The sequence below is a fragment of the Pyxicephalus adspersus genome, chromosome 2, assembly GCF_032062135.1.
Source record: "Pyxicephalus adspersus chromosome 2, UCB_Pads_2.0, whole genome shotgun sequence".
NCBI classification, from domain to species: domain Eukaryota; kingdom Metazoa; phylum Chordata; class Amphibia; order Anura; family Pyxicephalidae; genus Pyxicephalus; species Pyxicephalus adspersus.
Window position 1 is genome coordinate 117,855,900 of NC_092859.1, and position 19,428 is coordinate 117,875,327.

General features: G+C 35.5%; 1 protein-coding gene across 1 annotated transcript in view; it reads left to right on the forward strand.

Moving 5' to 3' along the window:
• Window positions 1-1,161: 1,161 nt before the first annotated feature.
• Window positions 1,162-19,428, forward strand: part of VPS13C (vacuolar protein sorting 13 homolog C) — a 122,883-nt gene continuing 104,616 nt past the window's right edge. Inside the window, exons 1-12 of the mRNA XM_072399072.1 lie at window positions 1,162-1,168; window positions 2,688-2,738; window positions 3,510-3,553; window positions 4,425-4,467; window positions 5,517-5,612; window positions 10,107-10,208; window positions 10,335-10,391; window positions 13,545-13,607; window positions 14,916-15,025; window positions 16,887-16,946; window positions 17,269-17,328; window positions 18,468-18,548. Coding sequence (XP_072255173.1) covers window positions 1,162-1,168; window positions 2,688-2,738; window positions 3,510-3,553; window positions 4,425-4,467; window positions 5,517-5,612; window positions 10,107-10,208; window positions 10,335-10,391; window positions 13,545-13,607; window positions 14,916-15,025; window positions 16,887-16,946; window positions 17,269-17,328; window positions 18,468-18,548 — 774 coding nt within the window. The remainder of the gene's footprint in view (window positions 1,169-2,687; window positions 2,739-3,509; window positions 3,554-4,424; window positions 4,468-5,516; window positions 5,613-10,106; window positions 10,209-10,334; window positions 10,392-13,544; window positions 13,608-14,915; window positions 15,026-16,886; window positions 16,947-17,268; window positions 17,329-18,467; window positions 18,549-19,428) is intronic.

The window sequence follows — 19,428 nt, forward strand, 5'->3', positions numbered from 1 at the left end:
TGTAAAAGCAGTTTTGGGAGTATTCCTTCCTTGCCTTTAAGAATGTAATGCTCCCAACCATGACATCAAATCAGAATTTCCGCCTTTTCCTTCAGTTATCACCACACCTTTGGTTTCTCTGTGTGACTTCGAAAATAATTGCTTTTAGTGCCTCCCATCAATGGTGTTGCTTTTTTGGGCATATTCCTGGAAAATCCTTACATAATAGAGCTTGTTTAGGTCTGTTATAGTTGAAGTTAGGTCTGTTATAGTAATTTAACATTGTAATAGTAATATACCATTAAAAGCAAGATTGAGCAACTGAAATAAATTTTCATTCTTCACGGTTTTCCTTTTCAAAACACTGGTCCACTGGGGAATTCCTTTTTTTTTTATAATCCCTTTAACTCATAAAACGTGCAGGATAATTGGGTTAGTAAATATGGAGCTCACTCTGCACAGACCTTTGGAAGACAACTCTATAATGATAAGAAAAGTAAGACATGGAGGAAAGTTTTCATTACTTCATAGTGGAAGAAAAGGGGTTTGTGGGTTGAGAAGGCTTTACCTCTAGCAGAATCCTAAAGGCACCATTGAGTAAAAAATAGCAGAGGGTTGGTCTGCACCGTATCAGAGAGAAGTTCCCTGTGTCTATGCCAGATGGCATGCAGAAGTAGAGGGGGATAGAGAGAAAAATTGATGTGGAAATCAGTGTTCAATAGAAGTACCTTCAATCAGTCCAAGTCGCATATGATTTTTAGGAATCTGAAGACCTGCATAATGGAAATGGAATTTGACCCATGCAAATTCAGACATCACTCTCAAACATGATAGAAGATTCATGATTGCAGGGAGGAACACAACAGGGTTTACAATGAAAAACAGAAGCAAAAGCTAACAGTTTGACTTTAGAAGTCTCAGGAGGGATCCAAAGCTAGATTTAAAAGTAAAGGGGAAAGAGGGCAGCCCTTTCTCAACCCACCCTCTCCCATGGTTACCCTATCCATAAAATGTATATTTTGTATGACAAAGTTTATGCAGGGCTCAGGTGTGAATGTGATTATTAAGGAGCATAACTGCTTTCAGCAAGGCACCCCGCGTTTCGTTAGATGAAAAGCATTGACTGGACTGATAAGAAGAAACATTTTGATCAGCCTTAAAGCCTACTAATAAGGTTGTGATATGGCCTGTAAGGATTGCCTTTCTGGTTTTCCAAGAGTAGGATTGGCGTGTCCCAGTGCTCCAAGTCCAAAAAGCATTTATATGTGGTCACTACATTATTTATATTAATTGCAATTGATATTGAACTTCTTCTTTTTTTTTTTTTTTTTGAAACTGAATTTCTATTGAACATCTTCACATACAAAGACAACCAGGCTTATACAGCAAAACATCTCGTAAACACAGCATACAGGGTGATAGGTACATCCGATAATGGTACATAAAACTCTGGCGTAAGTAACAGTAAAAAACAGTGGCCCTACTGTACCGGCCTATCAAACCCCATAGACTATAAAAATACATAAACAACAGAAAACAAGAAATGAGTCAAAAAGAAAAAACGAAGCTAAGCCGGGAAATAGGAGGGGGGGGGCAGTGGGGGATACAAACAAAGGTGGATAGAAAGCACAGTGGCGTCTGGAACCAGCGACATATTAAACCTGTAGACTGGTAAAGTAGGCATCCCAGGGTTCCCATATCTGTTCAAATTTCGCAACCCTGTTTCGGTGGAGGGCAGTGAGGTACTCCATCAGGTGTATGTCTTGAATACGAGCATACAAATCCTCCATAGAGGGGGCAGTCTGGATTTCCATTTGGTGTAGATTAGAGTACGAGCAGCCACTAAAATATGTGTAATAAGCTGACGGGCGGACTTGGGGAGGTCCATAAGGGGCAATCCCAGCAAGTGGTGGAGCAGGTCAAGGGAAAATCGGTGTTGAGTCACGTCCCCAATTAGTCATTGACTCTCCCCCAATAGCCCTGAATAAGGGGACAGGACCAAAAAATATGTTCCAGAGTCCCATAATGGGACCTGCAGCGCCAGCAAGCCGAATCTACTTCCGGAAAGAGGCGTGATACCAGCGGAACAAAATCTTGTAAAGATTTTCTTTATAAAGCGTATATATTGAGCTTTTATTTGCTGCTTCCCACAGTGTGGACCATGTATCCTGCTCCAGGACACCGCCCACAATACTCTCAGGTACTCATGTATACAAATTTACCAGATACCTCCCTTGCCGATTCCTGCAGAAGGCCATAAATGGAGGAAATAAGGCCCTTAGAAAATGGACCTCCAATGCAAATTCTCTCAAAAGGAATTATTTCAGTGAATCTGGGCACAGAGTGGAGTGATTGCATGTAATGTCTAATCTGTAGGTAAGCAAAAAAGGATGTTTGAGGGAGATCAAATTTTTCCTGCAACTCCGAAAAGGAAAGCAATCTTTTTTCCACTGGATGTAATACATTTTGGAGATAAAAAAGCCCCCGATCTTGCCATGGCTGCCACATATTTCTAGCTAAGCTGTCAGGTATCAGAGGGGCTCGTATGATAGATGTAAGCACAGAGCCCCGAGTGGAAAGATTGTACTTAGAATTATACGTTCTCCAGATATTCCTCATAAAAACCAAAGGGGACAGCAAATCCCTCTCGGGCATTAACCAGGAGGACCTCCAAAGCATCACATTAGGATGAAGTGGGGAAATCCAAGCTTGCTCCAACTTCCGACATACACTGGGGGAGACTAACATAGTCCAGGAGGGTAAGTAGCGAAGATGTGTTTTATAATTGTATTTTTATTAAATAAAAATAGTAAACAGAAACATAGAAAAGTGAACAAAACATGTAAGGTTTACATAATATAACATATAAAAAGGTAGTACAGGAATAACCAAAGGTAAGGAGTCCAGCTTATCCAATATATTGTAACAAGACCCCGGCTCAATAAAGGTGGTATTTATTCATTCCTCCAGGAAAAGACCCCCAAAATACCACCGTGCAAGAACATCTGGCGAGGAACTGGATATTGCTCATATAATCTTGGTCTATAGGTCTTGTAGTAACTGTATGAGTAGCCATCAGGACCCTGTGCCTTGTGCAATGGCAGATTTGAAATGAAAAGACAGTATCTTGTCCCCGCTAATTGGTAAGTAAGTGCTTCCACTGCCTATGGCTGAACAGTGACACGCTAGCCAGTTCCCAATGCTGCAAAGAGAAACTGGTCACATGTGTGGGTGAAGCTGGAGAAGAATCAGATGTTTTGGATGTCTGTTTGCAGTTAACTTGTTTTTTAGCGGCTGTACTTGACTCTCTTGTCTTCCTCTGACATCCCATTTTTGTTGTCATGCCCTTGATAATAAGGTGAGAGTTTCAGGCTGGAGCTGTGTTAGTGTGCGAGTGCTCTCCACCATCCAAGCCACACCCCCGATTGTACTATTTCTATCTAATGAGAATGACATTTTGTGTTTGTTTATGTATTTGGCTTTTGCAGTTTAATTTCTTTTGTCCTAAAATACTTTTTTTTTTCTTACAGGTAATGTGGCACTAGAAAACCTGAAAATTCGTGAAAATGTCCTGGTAAGTTATTTGAAAATATTTTGTCTAAATTAAATGTTACTTCCTAGCTTATTTTTTTTTTTTTTTTTACAACTGTAATATTTTATCCCCAGCCATACATAAGCACCAATCCACCATTATACCAGCTTTAATAATGTACAGCAGTATAGCCGTTAGGGTTGGGCAGATGATTTGATTATTTGCTGTGTGCAATTCTTTTACAGCCAAAAATCAATATTTTTTTTTTTAATGTTGGTATAGAAGTCCATGGCCACCAACATTTTAAAATAGTTAGGTTTCAAAGTAAATCTGCAGTATTCCTTTAAAAAATGTCACACTTGCATTCCTTCACAAATTGAAAACAACCTGTTGTATTTTATTCTATGGGTGGACACCTACCTTTCAAATAGCATGCTTGGTGTTTATCAATTTTAAGTATTAAAACCAGACCCCTCTTTAGGTATGCAACATGGGCAGCCAGGAAAAGGAAGGGGGACAGGTAGGGAGTGTCTGTTCTCCTGTCTCCTTGAAGCTGGAGGCTCAGAAAATAAGGCTACCAGCAAGTATGTGGCCCCACTCTTCTGGCCAAAGATCTGCTTTCCCCCAAAAGTTGAAAGGGGGCCATTTAGTGAACTGGTTTATTGGGGGTCTACGTGGGTCCTGGGAGTTATTGTAATATGGAAACCCCCTTATAAGGGAGGAATTTGAAGGAAATCAAGGACCTTAGAAGGAAACATAAGAAGTTATGTTTTTTTTGTAAGGGAGAAAAGTTAGGGGGGGGGGGTTACTAAAAGCTAGAAAACAACATATTTAACTTGAATCACATTTGTTTAAATGTTAGTGCAAAATTTATCTTAATGGTTTATATATAATAATGTTGTTTCCCTTTCAGAGTGAACTTGATTTGCCCTTCAAAGTAAAAGTGGGTGTAATTGGTGCGTATTTTATATTTAGTAAAGTTTATGTGAAACTGTTATTTAGTATATCTAAATTTATACCTATTTATTTGGTAAGTTTTGTTAATAGATTTTATGTATTATATATTTATGTTTGGTTTATCTTTTGAATTATTGCTCAAAACAATTATTGATTTAGGTGACAGTTGTAGGAACAATTATCATACATACAGGGTACTTTGCTATTAACAAGCAGCGTGTTTTTTTTTTTGGATGGTGGGATGGTGTAGACGAGCACGAGGTATCTTGCTATTGATATATTTCCTTATGAAACTAAACATCATTGTCATTGGGTTCAAATCAAGCGGGAGTTCTAAAATCTATAGTTGAAACTTTTGTTGCAGAAGTGCACTCCTGCCCATCAATAGTTAACATGCAGATCATCCTATCTTTTCTACCAATCATGTCTTCTGATAAAAAGATCAAACTGCAATTTTCAAAGCTTGCGTAGATGAACATCTGTGTGTGACTTTGATATTTGTCTAATTAAAGGTTCACTGATTTTATGCACTTAATGCACACAACCCAAAGAGAGAATGTGGCAACCATGGCAACTAAGCACCATTTTTGGAAAGACATTATTTAAGAGGTTGCCTATGATTTGTTTTAGGCCATCTTTACATCAAATAAAGCAGCTGGAAAACAGATACCTTCAGAATAAAATTAATGAGAATACAAAAGAAAAACCCACACAGATAAAATAGATAATGGGTTCACAGTGAATTTAAAATGAAAACTCAGCATAATTAGAGACAGATGCACAGATATAAACCACTTAGATCTGAAATACTCGGAAGCACAACTTTATACCTGCCAGGAAAATTCCACAGTGCTTTTCAGTGGATCTTAATGCAAGTAAAACTTGTACCTTAAATGCTTTAAAAGAAGCACTGCTGAGTCAACTCTAAATGTCCTCTATTGGTTTCAGTAATGTCTGTACAGACACTAGATTTTTTTTTTTAGAGTAAACCTTTTCATTCTTGTCATATACAAATTGCCTAAAAATTTATATTTGTTTATATTAACAGAGAAACTTGTTCTGAAAATCCCATGGAAGAATATATATGCTGATGCAGTGGTTGCTACACTTGAGGGTTTATATATTTTGGTGGTACCTGGTGCTAGTGAGTATCTCCTTTAAGAATTATAAATGAAAGCTATGAAATTAAAGTAAACATATCTGACATTTAATTTTACAGAGTCTCCGTTTTAAAACAATATATAATGTTTTGAGGTTTAAAGTACATTTTCATATACATAATGTGCAAAATGAAAAAAATGCCCTAAGATTTGTTCATATCTGGTTTGATACATTTTCTATATATATATATATATATATAATTTTATTTATTTATTTTATTTTTTTTACTTGTTTGATTTGAAACAATATTTAAATTGTTAAGTATTGTCTGAATGCTTTGTTTAGTAAGTAAAAACTCTGCCTTCTTGCAGAAGCTACTGATAAGTTAAAACTGTGTTGTATTCCTTGTCTTTTAGCATAGAAAAGAGTGATATAAATATTGTAACAGGAAAAGTGTGATAAGACCGTTTGTTTGTAAAAGTCAGAATCGGTTTAGTAGTGGTCCATGTTTCAGTTAAAACATTTGGCAGCAGTTACTTTGTGTGTGTTGATCTTCCTCAGCAATGACTCTATCCACTTTTGGGTAGATGGTTATACCTCAAGCTGTAAAATCCATGTACTTTGTGAGATTGGGATATCTCTTACAACTAGGGTAACTATTGTGGGAGCAGAGAATATGATTGAATAGTTTTTTTTTTTTAATAATAAGGCCCCTTTTAACTAGTACTTTAGTATTCTGTTGTGAATGACCTAACATCAATTTTCACACTAACTTGGGGTTGTGTACAGTATTTATGTAGCCTCAACATTATTACACAGTGCTGTACATTAAATAGGGATTACAAATGACAGACAGATACAAACAATGCCACAGGAGGAGGAGAGGACCCTGCCCAGATGAGCTTTACAATCTAAGAATTAGATTAAAAAGGAGGACCACAATAAGGTAATGTGTGCTGAATAGTAGCTGCACAGTAAAGTGTTACTGTACACTAAATGGAAAATATACAAGAAACGGTTAGTGTACAATAAATAGGTAATTTGCTGTTTCTGTGGGTTGTACAGATGTACTTTGAATATGTAGCACAGTGAAGAGGTAAAGTGTTCAGTGAAGAGTTTAATGCACAGTAAGGTTAAAGTGCACAGTAATGGGCTACATTACATTGGTTGGAGGTAGATGGCAAATGCATAATACAGGTGTTACAGTTTTGCTGTGCTGAGTAACAAATGTTAAACCCTGTCCTTCATCTATATTTCTTCCTGTAGATTAATACTTTCACTATTAATCAATTTCAGTGGGGGACACATGATGATGAGTTTTTAGTAGGGGGTTAATGGAATAAGACATGTGTGATTTAATTTTCTGTTTCCACTGAGACATACTAATCATTCAACAAAAATTTGAATCTATCGATGGTAATGGAGTGATTAAAGTATGTAGCTTGAAGTTGTTTTTCTTATATATATAATTGAGATATATGATTATATGTAGGACCAATGTTAGTGGGCTTTTCTTTACTTCAGCTGGGATTTGTATTCCTGTACAAGTCTAATGGCATTTGAAACCTACTAATTTCAGGCCAAATGCGGATCAGAAGAAGGTCGATTGCAGGTCCGAATGATCCTGGAAGCTTCTCAAACTGATTTCATTGATGTTTGATGAGTTGCGTTAACACATTGACAGCTTGCATTTACAATGAATTGATAACAATTAAGCTTGAATTTATTTTTTCATTTTTCAAAGTCCATCTTAAAATAAACTGTAACGCCTATACAAAATTACAGTAATTGGAGTGCAAAATTAATAGCTTTGTTACCCTGTTAAACTAAGTGGAAAATCAGGGAACCTACTGGCAGGGTAGGAAGGTTATAAAAACATTTTGAGACCCAGAACCAATGTAACAATGTAATGTTACTTGTCTAATTCAGAATTCATGTTATTTTTATTTTTGGTCATAGTTCGACATTAAGGGATAGCCTCTGGAACTAAATAAAATGTTTTTACTTTTGTAAGAGCTTTAAAGTGTATGTACCGTCTTGCAGCTTTCAGGCTTATGACTCATGCCTAATCTTGTGACATTTATAAGAATCTGCCAAAGAATGGGCTGGGTGGATCACATGAATACTATTTAAAACGAAAAAAAAAAGATTTTAGTGTCTCGTAGTTAAAAATGGTTCCCAAAGGCTATAGTATAACATTATTATTTCTTTTTCTTTTGTTATTTATTTCCTTCAGCATGTTTTCTTCTCTTTTTCCAACAAAGTAATATAGTAGCAGTATTAAAAACCTGTGGTACACTTACTGCTTTATTGCTGCCGGTAACCATCTTTACATCCAAGAGGATGGTTAGGAAGAGCCATTGACTACTGCCTGCCAACTGCAATCCAAGAAAATTAAACACTTGTTTATTGTGGCATTACTTTAGCCACCTTGGAACAAACCCTGGAAACCCATGTTCCCATCTCCTGAGTAAAAAAAACAAACAAACTCTTAAGTGTGCAAAACATCTAGAATAGTCAACAACTAAAAGGGAGTGTTTCAGAAGGCTACATACTGGCATGCAAAATTTTGTTTATGGATTTTCAAAAGAAAAAAGGGAAAATGAATGACAGAGTAATACATTGTTATGACTAAAGAAAAAATCTAATAGTACAAACTTTCACAGCACAAAGACTCATTTGTCAGTAATATTCACATGTTGTAGGTTAATATGCCTGTTATAAGGTCTTTAAAAAACATGCATTTCAATTAATAATTTAATAATTCATTTTTTGATCAGTTGGTCAAAATATTTGCCTTAACTTATTTGATATTATCAATTTGTCATATTTGTTCCATCAAACACATCAAACGCATTATGCCAGATATACGCATAATGCTAAACTAAAGCTAAATAAAAAGATGGTAGGACACCACTCTCTGGTTATGTTGAGTGCATTCATGTGTATTTCCAGCAGTTTTCAATTAGTAAGGTTGACTGTAATTTCATAATGTGGGTCTTTATAATATGTTTTTTATGTAAGACAATCAAGAATGCTTACTCCTAAGTATGTTTAATCAATAATTTTTCTAGTTTTTGTATGGATCAAGGAAGGGTTACATGTCCTAGTAGGGTATCTTGTGCTGTCTGCACCCTGCTTGGGAGATTTCTCTTTGCTTCCTGTCCTATAGGCACAACAGAAAAAAAATGTATCAGAGAGGGTTGTCCTCAGAACACATGTTCTTAATGGAGGATTTTTGCTTGCCTCTTGCCTTTTTATGACAGCTGTATTGATTTTTACCTATTTTTCATATATTTATATCTCTGTACTTTAAGGCAAAAGTAAACACATCTTTATGTATACTTATTTTTAAAATTGTACAAAGTGATGATAATGCCACTTGTATTTTATGCTCCTTAAGGCTGTGTAACACTTCTCCTAAAGAAAAGTATATTAATGGAATGTAAAAAAAAAAAAAAAAAAAATTGTACAAAATACGCTAATACCCAAATATACTAAAGCTGAATTCCACATAGGTATTATGGACACATATATAATGCTGTTCTGTATTCTCTAATATTAAGGAGTTCAGGATCTAAAATGTGATTGGATTTACCCTGGTTAAGGTCTTCTCCAAAGCAGCACCCTGGATTAGAAAGGAGCAGCTCTGGTAATCAATTCCATTCAATTGTGTTTAATTTAAACATGTTGACATGACAGTCTGCTGCTGCGTATCAATTTAGCAGACTAGGTGTCCTCTTTCTGATTATGATGTGATGTGAAATTTCAGAACTCAATGAACAGAAATAAAAGCTCCTTTGCCAGTTCTCCTTATGTAATTCTCAGTTTGGTTTTAAGATTTAGTATCCGAAAATTAAATTTTCGTAATATATTTAATATATTTAATTTTTTGTTTTTTTAACTCAAAAGTTAGTGGGAAAAGGTGGAAAAATATGGCATGTTGAAAAGTGAACCAAAGACATATAATTGCAGTTTAAACCATCTACTTATGTAAAAGTGTATTATTTTGTCCAATCGAAGTGCCTATTTTTCCTAACGTAACAACTTCCTGTAATTCCCTGAACAGTTAGAACATTGTGAGGGAGTGGAATGGCACGTTGTTCCCATTTGGCTCTTCTGCATCACAGAGGCTTGCCAGTCTTCTTTCAGGCTTGAGAGCAGAAAGTTGACTGAGGGTTTATCAATGTGATGTTCCTTTATGTTTAGACAGTAATTAAGCATGGGATGGTAAACAAACTCTAGGTTTGGCTGTAGTAGATGAAGCTGATGTCTGCCTGTTTGACTTTGACTTTGATGTGCTCATCACAAGGATGGCTGAACAAAATGACAAAAAAGTGTGGCTTTCCAAAGAGTTTAAATGCGTGCAGTTCAATTGTATATTTAGCCATTTTGCTTCAATTCATCTTACTTCGATTGCAATAAACATTTCTTAACTTGTCAGCTGTTAAAAAAAAAAAAATATATATATATACATGATATTGCATATTCTATTTCATTTTGTACCTATGTAAACTTACTATTTTATTTGTCACAGGCATAAAATATGATGCAGAGAAGGAAGAGGTAAACCTGCAGGAGGCAAAACAGCGAGAGCTACAAAGGATCGAAGAGGCTCTGCAGAAAGCTGCAGAAAAAGGTAGACACCCTTTGCTCCTTTGCAGAGAATTTATTATCTAAATGCCAGAATACAGTTATGGACTTAAGAATCAGTGAAGCTGTTTTAAATTTTTAATTTCTGTTTAATGCTGGCCGTCGGGTGAAGGAATTCCTGGAGACTGCTATAATTTACAAAGCTTTGTGTATAGTAATACAAAGTCTGGTGCGTATAAATGACTCTTATAAATCTTAACTTCCATGTTAATGTTAAAATGTTTTCATTCTTCTCATCACTCATGTCTTTCAGTCGGAATAGTAAAACCTACTTCATCCATATTTTACTTGTTATCAGTTATGACATGACTGAGCAGTACAAAAGTAGCTGAATACTGGACCTATTATTTAATGTGCCATGCCAAGCTTCATGCAGTTTTTAATTTGTATTCTTTCTATATTTTATTTCTGTGCAATGTGGGCAACAGAAAGAATTTCGCAAAGTTACAGAATGTTTTTGTATGTCGAAGGACTGGATAGTAGGAACCTAAAGAAAACTTTGAATTTGCCATTGTCCCCCTTACACCTGTGTCTGCCAAGGGGGCTGCCAGTGTTATTTCCTTCCAACCATTCCTATACTTCAGCTTGTGTTTTCTGACATGAGTAAATGCATGCTGTTTTCCATGCATCTTCTGTTTCCATCCTCCTTAGCTGTCCAATCACAACAGTAAATGCGACAAGGAAAAGAAGCTTTGAGGATAGCATCCTGCTGCAACTAATGCCATCAGAGATGTGAAGTGGCACAGGAAAGCTTGGCAAATAAGAGTGATACTGGCAGTCCCCAGTGCAGAGTGATTGTTACACCCGTCAAGAATCTAATTCTCCTGGAGAGAAACAAGGGTTAGCGTTTCTTTCTCCATAAAAGTCAGTGTGATTAGGTTGTGTCAGAATGACTGCAGTCATATTATGTTGGTTAGTATAAAGATAAATTAACATAGAAGAAATCAACTGTGCTATATTATTTACGATATGCGTGTACAAGCACACAGCAGACCTAAAACTCTATTCAAAAGATCTTACACACCAAACTATATATCCTTTGTTTAAAAAAAAAATGAACTTAAAAGCTTATCTACATTACTAATAATACTAAATCCAGTGCCCTGGGCTGGTGGTAGAGCTTTGTGATTTCAGTCTAAAAAATAGCTGATAAATTCTGGGTATATATCAATCATACTATTTGCTGTGACAGACATCTATATATCTGTGTGCCTACATATATAATACATATAAAATACACAGTCCTTCTGCTGCTGTTTCTTTCATGCAAAGCATTTGGCATATTCCATCACTTTAGTTGGCATTGTTTGTGTTCCTTCAATTAGTATATTTAAATAATTTCCTCATAGTTACATTTACATTTTCAAAACCTGGTCCTCGTTTCCTTTATCACATTGTCATCATGTGAATTTTGGTTTTCTCTTTCCTTCTCTAATGCAAAGTACTGTTGCTGAAAAAAGTACCCAGGTGCATTGGGTAATGTGCCCTAGGGCCTGGGTTTTGGGGATATTATTGTCTGAATGAAGCAACTGGTTGGAAGTCGTGCAGGTGGATTTTAAAGTCATAGGGGATCATTTTGGTACCTGGGTAAATTGATGCAAAACAATGAACAGAATATGAAAGTAAAATATTTGTATTGGCTAATAGTTAACACCCCCTCTTGACAAAGAAGAAAATATGCACACAAACAAGTTCGTTGTTTATAGTTTTTTTTTTTTTTTTATAATACTTCTGTTGCACTCAGGGAAACAGCAGTGATGTGCAACGTGGACACTTCTTTTACTGGTTTCATAGAACTTCCTTTTTTAAAAAAACCCAAGGCTCTCTGCCGCAGGTGTCCTGTTCATGGTATTATCGGTATTGAATCTTCAGACTGGAAGATGGGTTTCTTATTCTTGCCTTTGTTCAGATTAAAACAACCCCAAGGGGTTATAATTGATAATGTTGTCTGTATAGTAAGTAATTTGTTCCTTCTAAACATTCACACATTCTCTTAGTAAATACTGTTTGGACTTCTCTCTTTCGTAGGATACAATCTGGCCATATAACCTGTGCCTGTGACCTGGAATCGGCAGAAGTAGATTTCTTCTGGTTTCCTTTAGCTTTGCTTTTTTTAGCATCTAGCTACAGTAAGGCTAGGTACACACGTGCAATAATTGTCGTTGGAAAAGGAATGATTAACGACCGATCAACGATTATTCATGATTATTTTGAATGATCGTATTGTTCACAATTCTGTACATGCTGAAACGATACGATCGTTCAAATATAATCCACCAATAATGTACACACACTAGATACGATTGTTTGAACGATGCAGGAAGGGACAAGTACAAGAGAAAGTGTATCACAGAACAATCCATGATCACTGAACGACCGTACACATGACGGGATGGTTGTTCGTTTCCAGCAACATTCCTCATTCGTCGTCATTGACCAGTCGGTGTGCACTTTTTTTGTTTCCAATGGTAATTATTGCACGTGTGTACGTAGCCTTCGTTCTTTTAGAAGCTTCCTAGTTTGTTGATGTAGGAAAAAATGTTGCTGTAAAATTCGGAGAAAAATCATGCGTTTGTTGCCAGAATGACTTATCTTCTTGTAGTTTCTCATGTTATAAGGATATATTGCCTGTCCAATTCAAGGAACAGAAATCTTACTGGGCAAGTTGCCTTAACTAATGGCTATTAGCACAACTAATGCAAGTAAACCAAATTTATATTTATAGTCACATGTCCTACCAAATTAACAATGGTATTACATTTGCCATTAACAAAGTGCTGTATTAGGTACTCAAAGGCTCGTCATTGGTACTGTCCTTTTATGATTTTATGTGTCCCTTACTTTCAAATTTATGAACAGACCACTTTGATAAATTAATCTGCTGCATGCTCAAATTGCCCTTTATACTCCAGGCTAAATTTCAAACTAATCCTGCTGGTTGATTTTATTTTATTTTATGTGTGTGTGTATATATATATATATATATATATATATATATATGAAATACATTTTGTCCTCATTTTATATAAAGTGCACTGGTATAAATCTCTTATTACACAGCTACAAGAAAAACTAAGTACAACTCATGGAATCTGTTGAGATTTTCAATATATTAGATTTTCAAGGGTGGTATACAGTACGTGAACAAATGATACATAAAATGCACATGGTATATTCATTCCTATGACCACAAATATTTATGCCTTATCTGTTTGTATGTGTATATCTATAATAACTGGTTTCCCTTAATCCAAAAATACTGTGTCAGTCTTTACTAACACCAGTTTTATCCTTTTCTCACGTTAATGCATGCAATGCGAAGGACCAAAACGTAAAAAGCACAAACCTTTTAAGAACCGTTTTAAGGTTCATGGTAGCAAAAAAGGTGGGTAAGCATATTCTTTTGTAAGCATGCTTGATGAAGCTCATGTTTGGTTCCGAATAGCATGGGATTTTTGTTTTTAATGTTGAGTACAATGCATACTAAATAAACCCAACAATTGTAACATAATCATTAATAAGACTAAAGACTTATGACATACTTATGTACTTATGAAGATCCTAGGTCCTATTTATGAACCTATTTTCATCTGCAGATAGCAATAACAGCATTTAAGACTGTCATTTCTTTGTGGTTGCTGTCAACCTGCAAACATCACATGTTATTTATGTTCACCCAAAACTCCCTGGATTTAGCTCAATATGACGTAAATAAAAAATTGGATTGACATAGTTGTTGTGACCTTCTGAATTTTGAGGTAGCTGCACTAATTTGGCCTGGATAATCTCATTACTAAAGTTTCTGGGACCTAAGGGAATCTGATTAGTAACATAGTATCTTTTTCAGGTGTAGCTGGCTTTTTTGAGTTGCCCATAAGGTAAAATATTCAAACAAAAGCTTGTTTGTTTATTGCCATGTGTATATTTTGCTAATTTCATGTAAGTAAAAAAGCTTTGTACCACCCAGAAAATGATCCACTGTCCATTTTCCTGATAGATTACAACATTTTATGTTGTAGTTGACATGGTTAGCAACACATTTGTTTGAAGCATTTTCTTAATATAGCGATTGCATGAATTAGTTTAGAATTTTTTTTTTTTTTGCTGTTTGTATTTATTGTTGCAAATTTAAGCAATTTAAACTGACTTTTAAAACAATTCCCAAGCAGTGGTTACTTTCGGTAAAAACAGATGCAGATATAAAGCAGCTAAATTTATTGAAACTCTTGACGTTTCCTTTAAAACAGATCTTTGCCAATACTCCAATATTCTGAGATTGACTGTTGGTCATTCAGGCTTCACATCAGATTAAAAGACTAACTGCATTGCTCTGAAGGGTGGAAGTAGGCGGAGTCAAACTTGACTTTTACAGAATGTGGGATTTAAACATAACTTGAGCTACCTATAGCTTTTCATTTTTAGATTATTTTGACATGTGGATTTTACTGCATGTAACAGTGCTTAGCATTTCACACTTTTATATATTTTGTTTGAATGTCTGGGTTTACTATTTGTGCCAATGTAGAAGTGTTTTTTTGACATATAAAAGAAAAAAAATTCAAACATGAGTCATAACATAGAAAAACATTCTGTGTGCGCTTGACAAATTATCTGTCATGACTGAATTTCTTTGGAATGCATTTAGCAGTTAACACCACAATGAATTGTTATTGTATTAATTTTATTTTTGAAGATAAACCAAAGGAGGAGAAAAAAGATACTTTTTTCGAAAAACTGGCAGCACAGGTTATCAAGAATCTGCAAGTCAAAATAACAAACATTCATATCCGATATGAAGATGATGTAAGTATCTAAATCATATGCTAAATATGCAGTGGTGTCTCAGAACCCTTTGTGATGGTTACATAAAACAGTAAACATAAATGCATGATAGGGCTCTAGTTATAAAACGGAGAATTGGACATTCCCTCGTTGGAATCTTTCAGGTCCATGACTTTCAATGGCAGTAATTGATTTCCACCCGGGGATGTTTGAGGGAATGTTTGGTTCCTTGTTTTATAAGTAGAGCCCATAGTTCCTTTCACGTAAAATCTAATGGGCTAAAAGCTTATTTCTTCAGTAAAGGAATGTTCAGTGACAAAACAGTTATTTATCACAACTATTGACCTATTTTTATTTTTCAAACGCTATAGCTGCTGGTACCTTTTTAGAAATCTGATGAATATATACAGTTTTAAGGAAGAATACCATTGTATTTGCAGTTTTGTAAATGATAATTACATTCAAAAGAGCACCACATCATACCCCTTAAGACAGTTGTAGTAGCTAACCATTTTGGACCGGCGTACCACTAAATTTAACCACTAAATTTAACGGGTACGGACCGCACATGCGTGGGAAGCCGGGTGTCACTAACTTCCTCTTTAGTGATGTCATGATGCCAGAACCCATTCCCTCTCCCACCCGCAGGCTCAGAACTGTCATGGGAGAGTGGCCGGCTTATGTCCAGAGACACAAAACGCCCACCGCCCTGAGCCTGGCATCTGCCTTAAAACACTTCTTAGTGCAATAAATCACATGGAAATGACTCACTAAAATGACTAAGAACAATACACTGCAACATTTATTACTTCAAGTCTTAATGTCCTCACTATCCAAATAAACAAAAACAAGGGTGGGAGTAATGAAGAAGAATTTGTTTTTTTTCTCTTCTAAAATAAGTAGCTACTGAGATAACAGTTCTGTCATGTTATGTATATGTCATAATATGTAACAAGGTATATTACTTGTATTTATCAGTGTTGCTTTGTCCAAAACGCATACCTGCAAGATTACAATCCTGATGTGTAAAAGCAGAAGACAATACAAAATAGTTGACTCAATATTGAATTTTGATGCTTGTATATGCAAATCCATTATTATAGAAATGGCCAAATACGTGTGTGTGTGTATAAAGTAAAAAGAATGTGAATAGGTATTGTATACAGTGCTGTGTATATGTAGTCCTATTAAGTTGGTATAAATACTGGTAACATATTCTCAAAATTTCATTTTTTAAAACTATTTTCATCCAAGAACTCAAGAATTTCCGCTGCAGTTTTATTATTGTGTATGCCCTATTCTGGAAAAAACACTTTTTTTAGTTAGACTAAAACATGAGTAATTTAAAGTTAAACACATGGCCACCATGGCGGCTCAGTGGTTAGCACTCTGGTCTTTGCAGTGCTAGGTCCCAGGTTCCTATCTTGGCCAGGGCACTATCTGCATGGAGTTTCCAGGTTCTCCCTGTGTTTGATTTGGTTTCCTCGGGGTTCTCTGGTTTCCCCCTATATTCCAATGCGATTACGTTAATTGGCTTCCCCCAAAATTGACCTTAGACTGTATTAAAGACATATGACTGAAGCAGGGACATTAGATTATGAGCTGGGACAGCTAGTGACAGGACTTTTGACTTTTTAAGTGATGCGTAATATGTCGGCGCTATAGAATACATAAAATATATATATAAAATACTATGTAATTAAGAACTGTAAAAAACTGGTTTTGTAAGGAAGACGGTTAGTAATTAATCATTAGCTACAGTATACATTACACACCATTTAGTAGTGACTTGAACATGTTCTTTACTTTTTGTGTAGATAACCATTTTAAGTTAGTCAACAAGATATAAGGTCACTGCAATAACATATTCTTGTATTCACAGATCACTGATGCCAATAATCCATTATCTGTTGGAATAACACTGGCAGAGCTGAGCCTTCAGGTACATTTTTGCCTATTCTTTGTAAATATGTGACAAATAGATGTATTTGCCATAATTTTTAACTGATGATTTCACTAGCATTTCAGTTATTTTTTTTTTTGCTGGTATGCCTAAAGTTTATAAATTATTGGGGTTGATTTCAGCATTTTAGAATGGCATCTAGCAGTGTTTTTCTATGAGCACATAGGTTGCATAGCTTTATTAAGGTGGCTTAATTCTGCGTAATATTCTAGGTTGTTTTTATTAAAAAGAATGTGTTTTTTGTTTTTTATTTCTTTTATTAGTTGCGTTTTCATATGATTTTTGTCTTTTCCTGTCACAGACCTCGAATGAGCTTTGGAAACCATGTATTTTAACTGAAGCAACTAAAATAGTTTATAAGGTAAAATTTCAAATTTAGCAATGTATGCACTGGTAATTGTAGAACTGATTTTTGCATATTTTAAATGTGTGAGTGTTCTATTTTTCTTTTTCATGTATTTTCAGAAAATTGCAAGTGCACTTATGTATAGACTTTGGAGAATAAACTATGTGCATATTCCTTTAGGGGTTTGTTCACATTGACATATGTGTGGTTATAGTGAAGTGATGCGGGCTAAAAACTTCCCAGAAATGATTCTTGAGCTGTCCGCCACCAGTAAAAACATGTCCTAAAAAAGTTTCAAAACCTCTTAAACAACACTGCAAACGCTTTAACAAAAGCTTTGACAAATTTAAATGTAATCTAGCCATCTTGCCTTTTTAACCCTTGTTGCAAGCGCCTATTTACTCCTGGGTGTAAATGCTTACCCCCCAAAATGCTATACTATCATTCATTCAGAAGGTTGTAGCTTGCCACTAGTGGTAGTTAATGTTTGGGAGTCCTTGCCACTTGCTGTGGGGTTGGATGCTGCTGTTCAGGAGACATGACAGCCACCTGTTCATATTTATGAACATATTTCCTTTTTTCATATGTACATATTTCTGTAGTACATATTTCTTTCAAAAAGCCAATTTGAAGTCTGTTCTTGTTGAACCACTATTCATTTGGTATACAGGTTTAATCTGAGACGCGATTATTGTACTGCCTATAGGCATCATCTTTATTTGAAGTGTCAAGGCAAATGTTAACCGCTCAAGAACACAGCATATTTGGCTCTGGCCTCTGGCAGCACTGGGTCACAGGTTCGAATCCCGGCCAGGGAGTTGTTCCCCTTGTGTCTATGTGGGTTTCTTTTTAGGTACCCTGGTTTCTTCCCACATCTCAAAAATATGCAGTTAAGATAAATGTTTTTTCCTCTAAGATTGTCCTTAGACTACGGTAATGACATATTATGGTAGGGACATTATATTGAGCCCCTTTGAGGGACAGCTAGTGACATGACTATGGACTTTGTAAAGCGCTGGGTAATATGTTGGCACTATATAAAAACTGTGTAACAATATTAATGAGTTGCCAAAGCTAATCATGTTTAAGTATTGGTTTACATTACAAATATGGCTCATTCAGCTAATCAATATGTCTTCTTTCATTATCTATAGTTGGTGCGTGTGGATTGCTTTAGCACATACTGGAATGTGAACAGCAAAATATTTTACAACAAACCTACAGAAAGTATCCTGGTAAATATATTGTTTGTATCAATATGTGTGACTATGCCTTTTTTTAATGTTTTTTTCCTTCCTTTTGATTATGACAGCTTTTTGAGAGCATTTCATTGATGCCAGTAGAAGCATACACTGTATGTTTGGTCTGCTGTTACTAAAAGCCCACTCGCATATTGCTGTTCATATGTGTTGAATCATTTTATAGGTGCTAGGTTGCCAACTCATTAGAATAGTCAAGCCAAAGACATGCAACGTTTTATTTTTTTTTTTATCTACACAATACATTATTTCAAGTCTCCTATGCAAAAGTCGCTTCTTTCTGAGCGTTTTTTTTCTTTTGTTTGCATGAATGATTTAGTTACTTCAATTGCATTACATTAGACTGGTATGACTTTACAGTACAATATTGTCATATCATTGATACATTTATTTTAGTCGGTTGCATTGTTTTAATGGGCTGTAATGTATTTTATGTTTATTTTCTATGTTTTAAGTCTTCTCTAATTCATTACCCTACCACTAAAGTTCCACACTTTATATTAGTCATGTATATGTGTAAATAGAATGGTATATGATAAACTTCAGTAGGTATATCTGTTGCTAACTGCAGCAGGTATATCTGTTGCTATGTGTATTACCTTAACTGATTTTTCTTAACCATCCACCTTTTACTTAACCACACCTTATGTATATATGAACTGCACAATGCCAGATGGGTGTAATCAGGTGTTAGCATGGAACATATTACCTTAATAGCTATGTAATTACTTGTAGATTAATGTGTAACCCTTCCTGAAAAGAAGGTGCTAGGTACCTATCCCTGTTTTTTATTTTTTTTTTATTTATAATATTAACCCCCCAGCGGTAATCCCGAGTGTGAATTGAGGTGGATTTT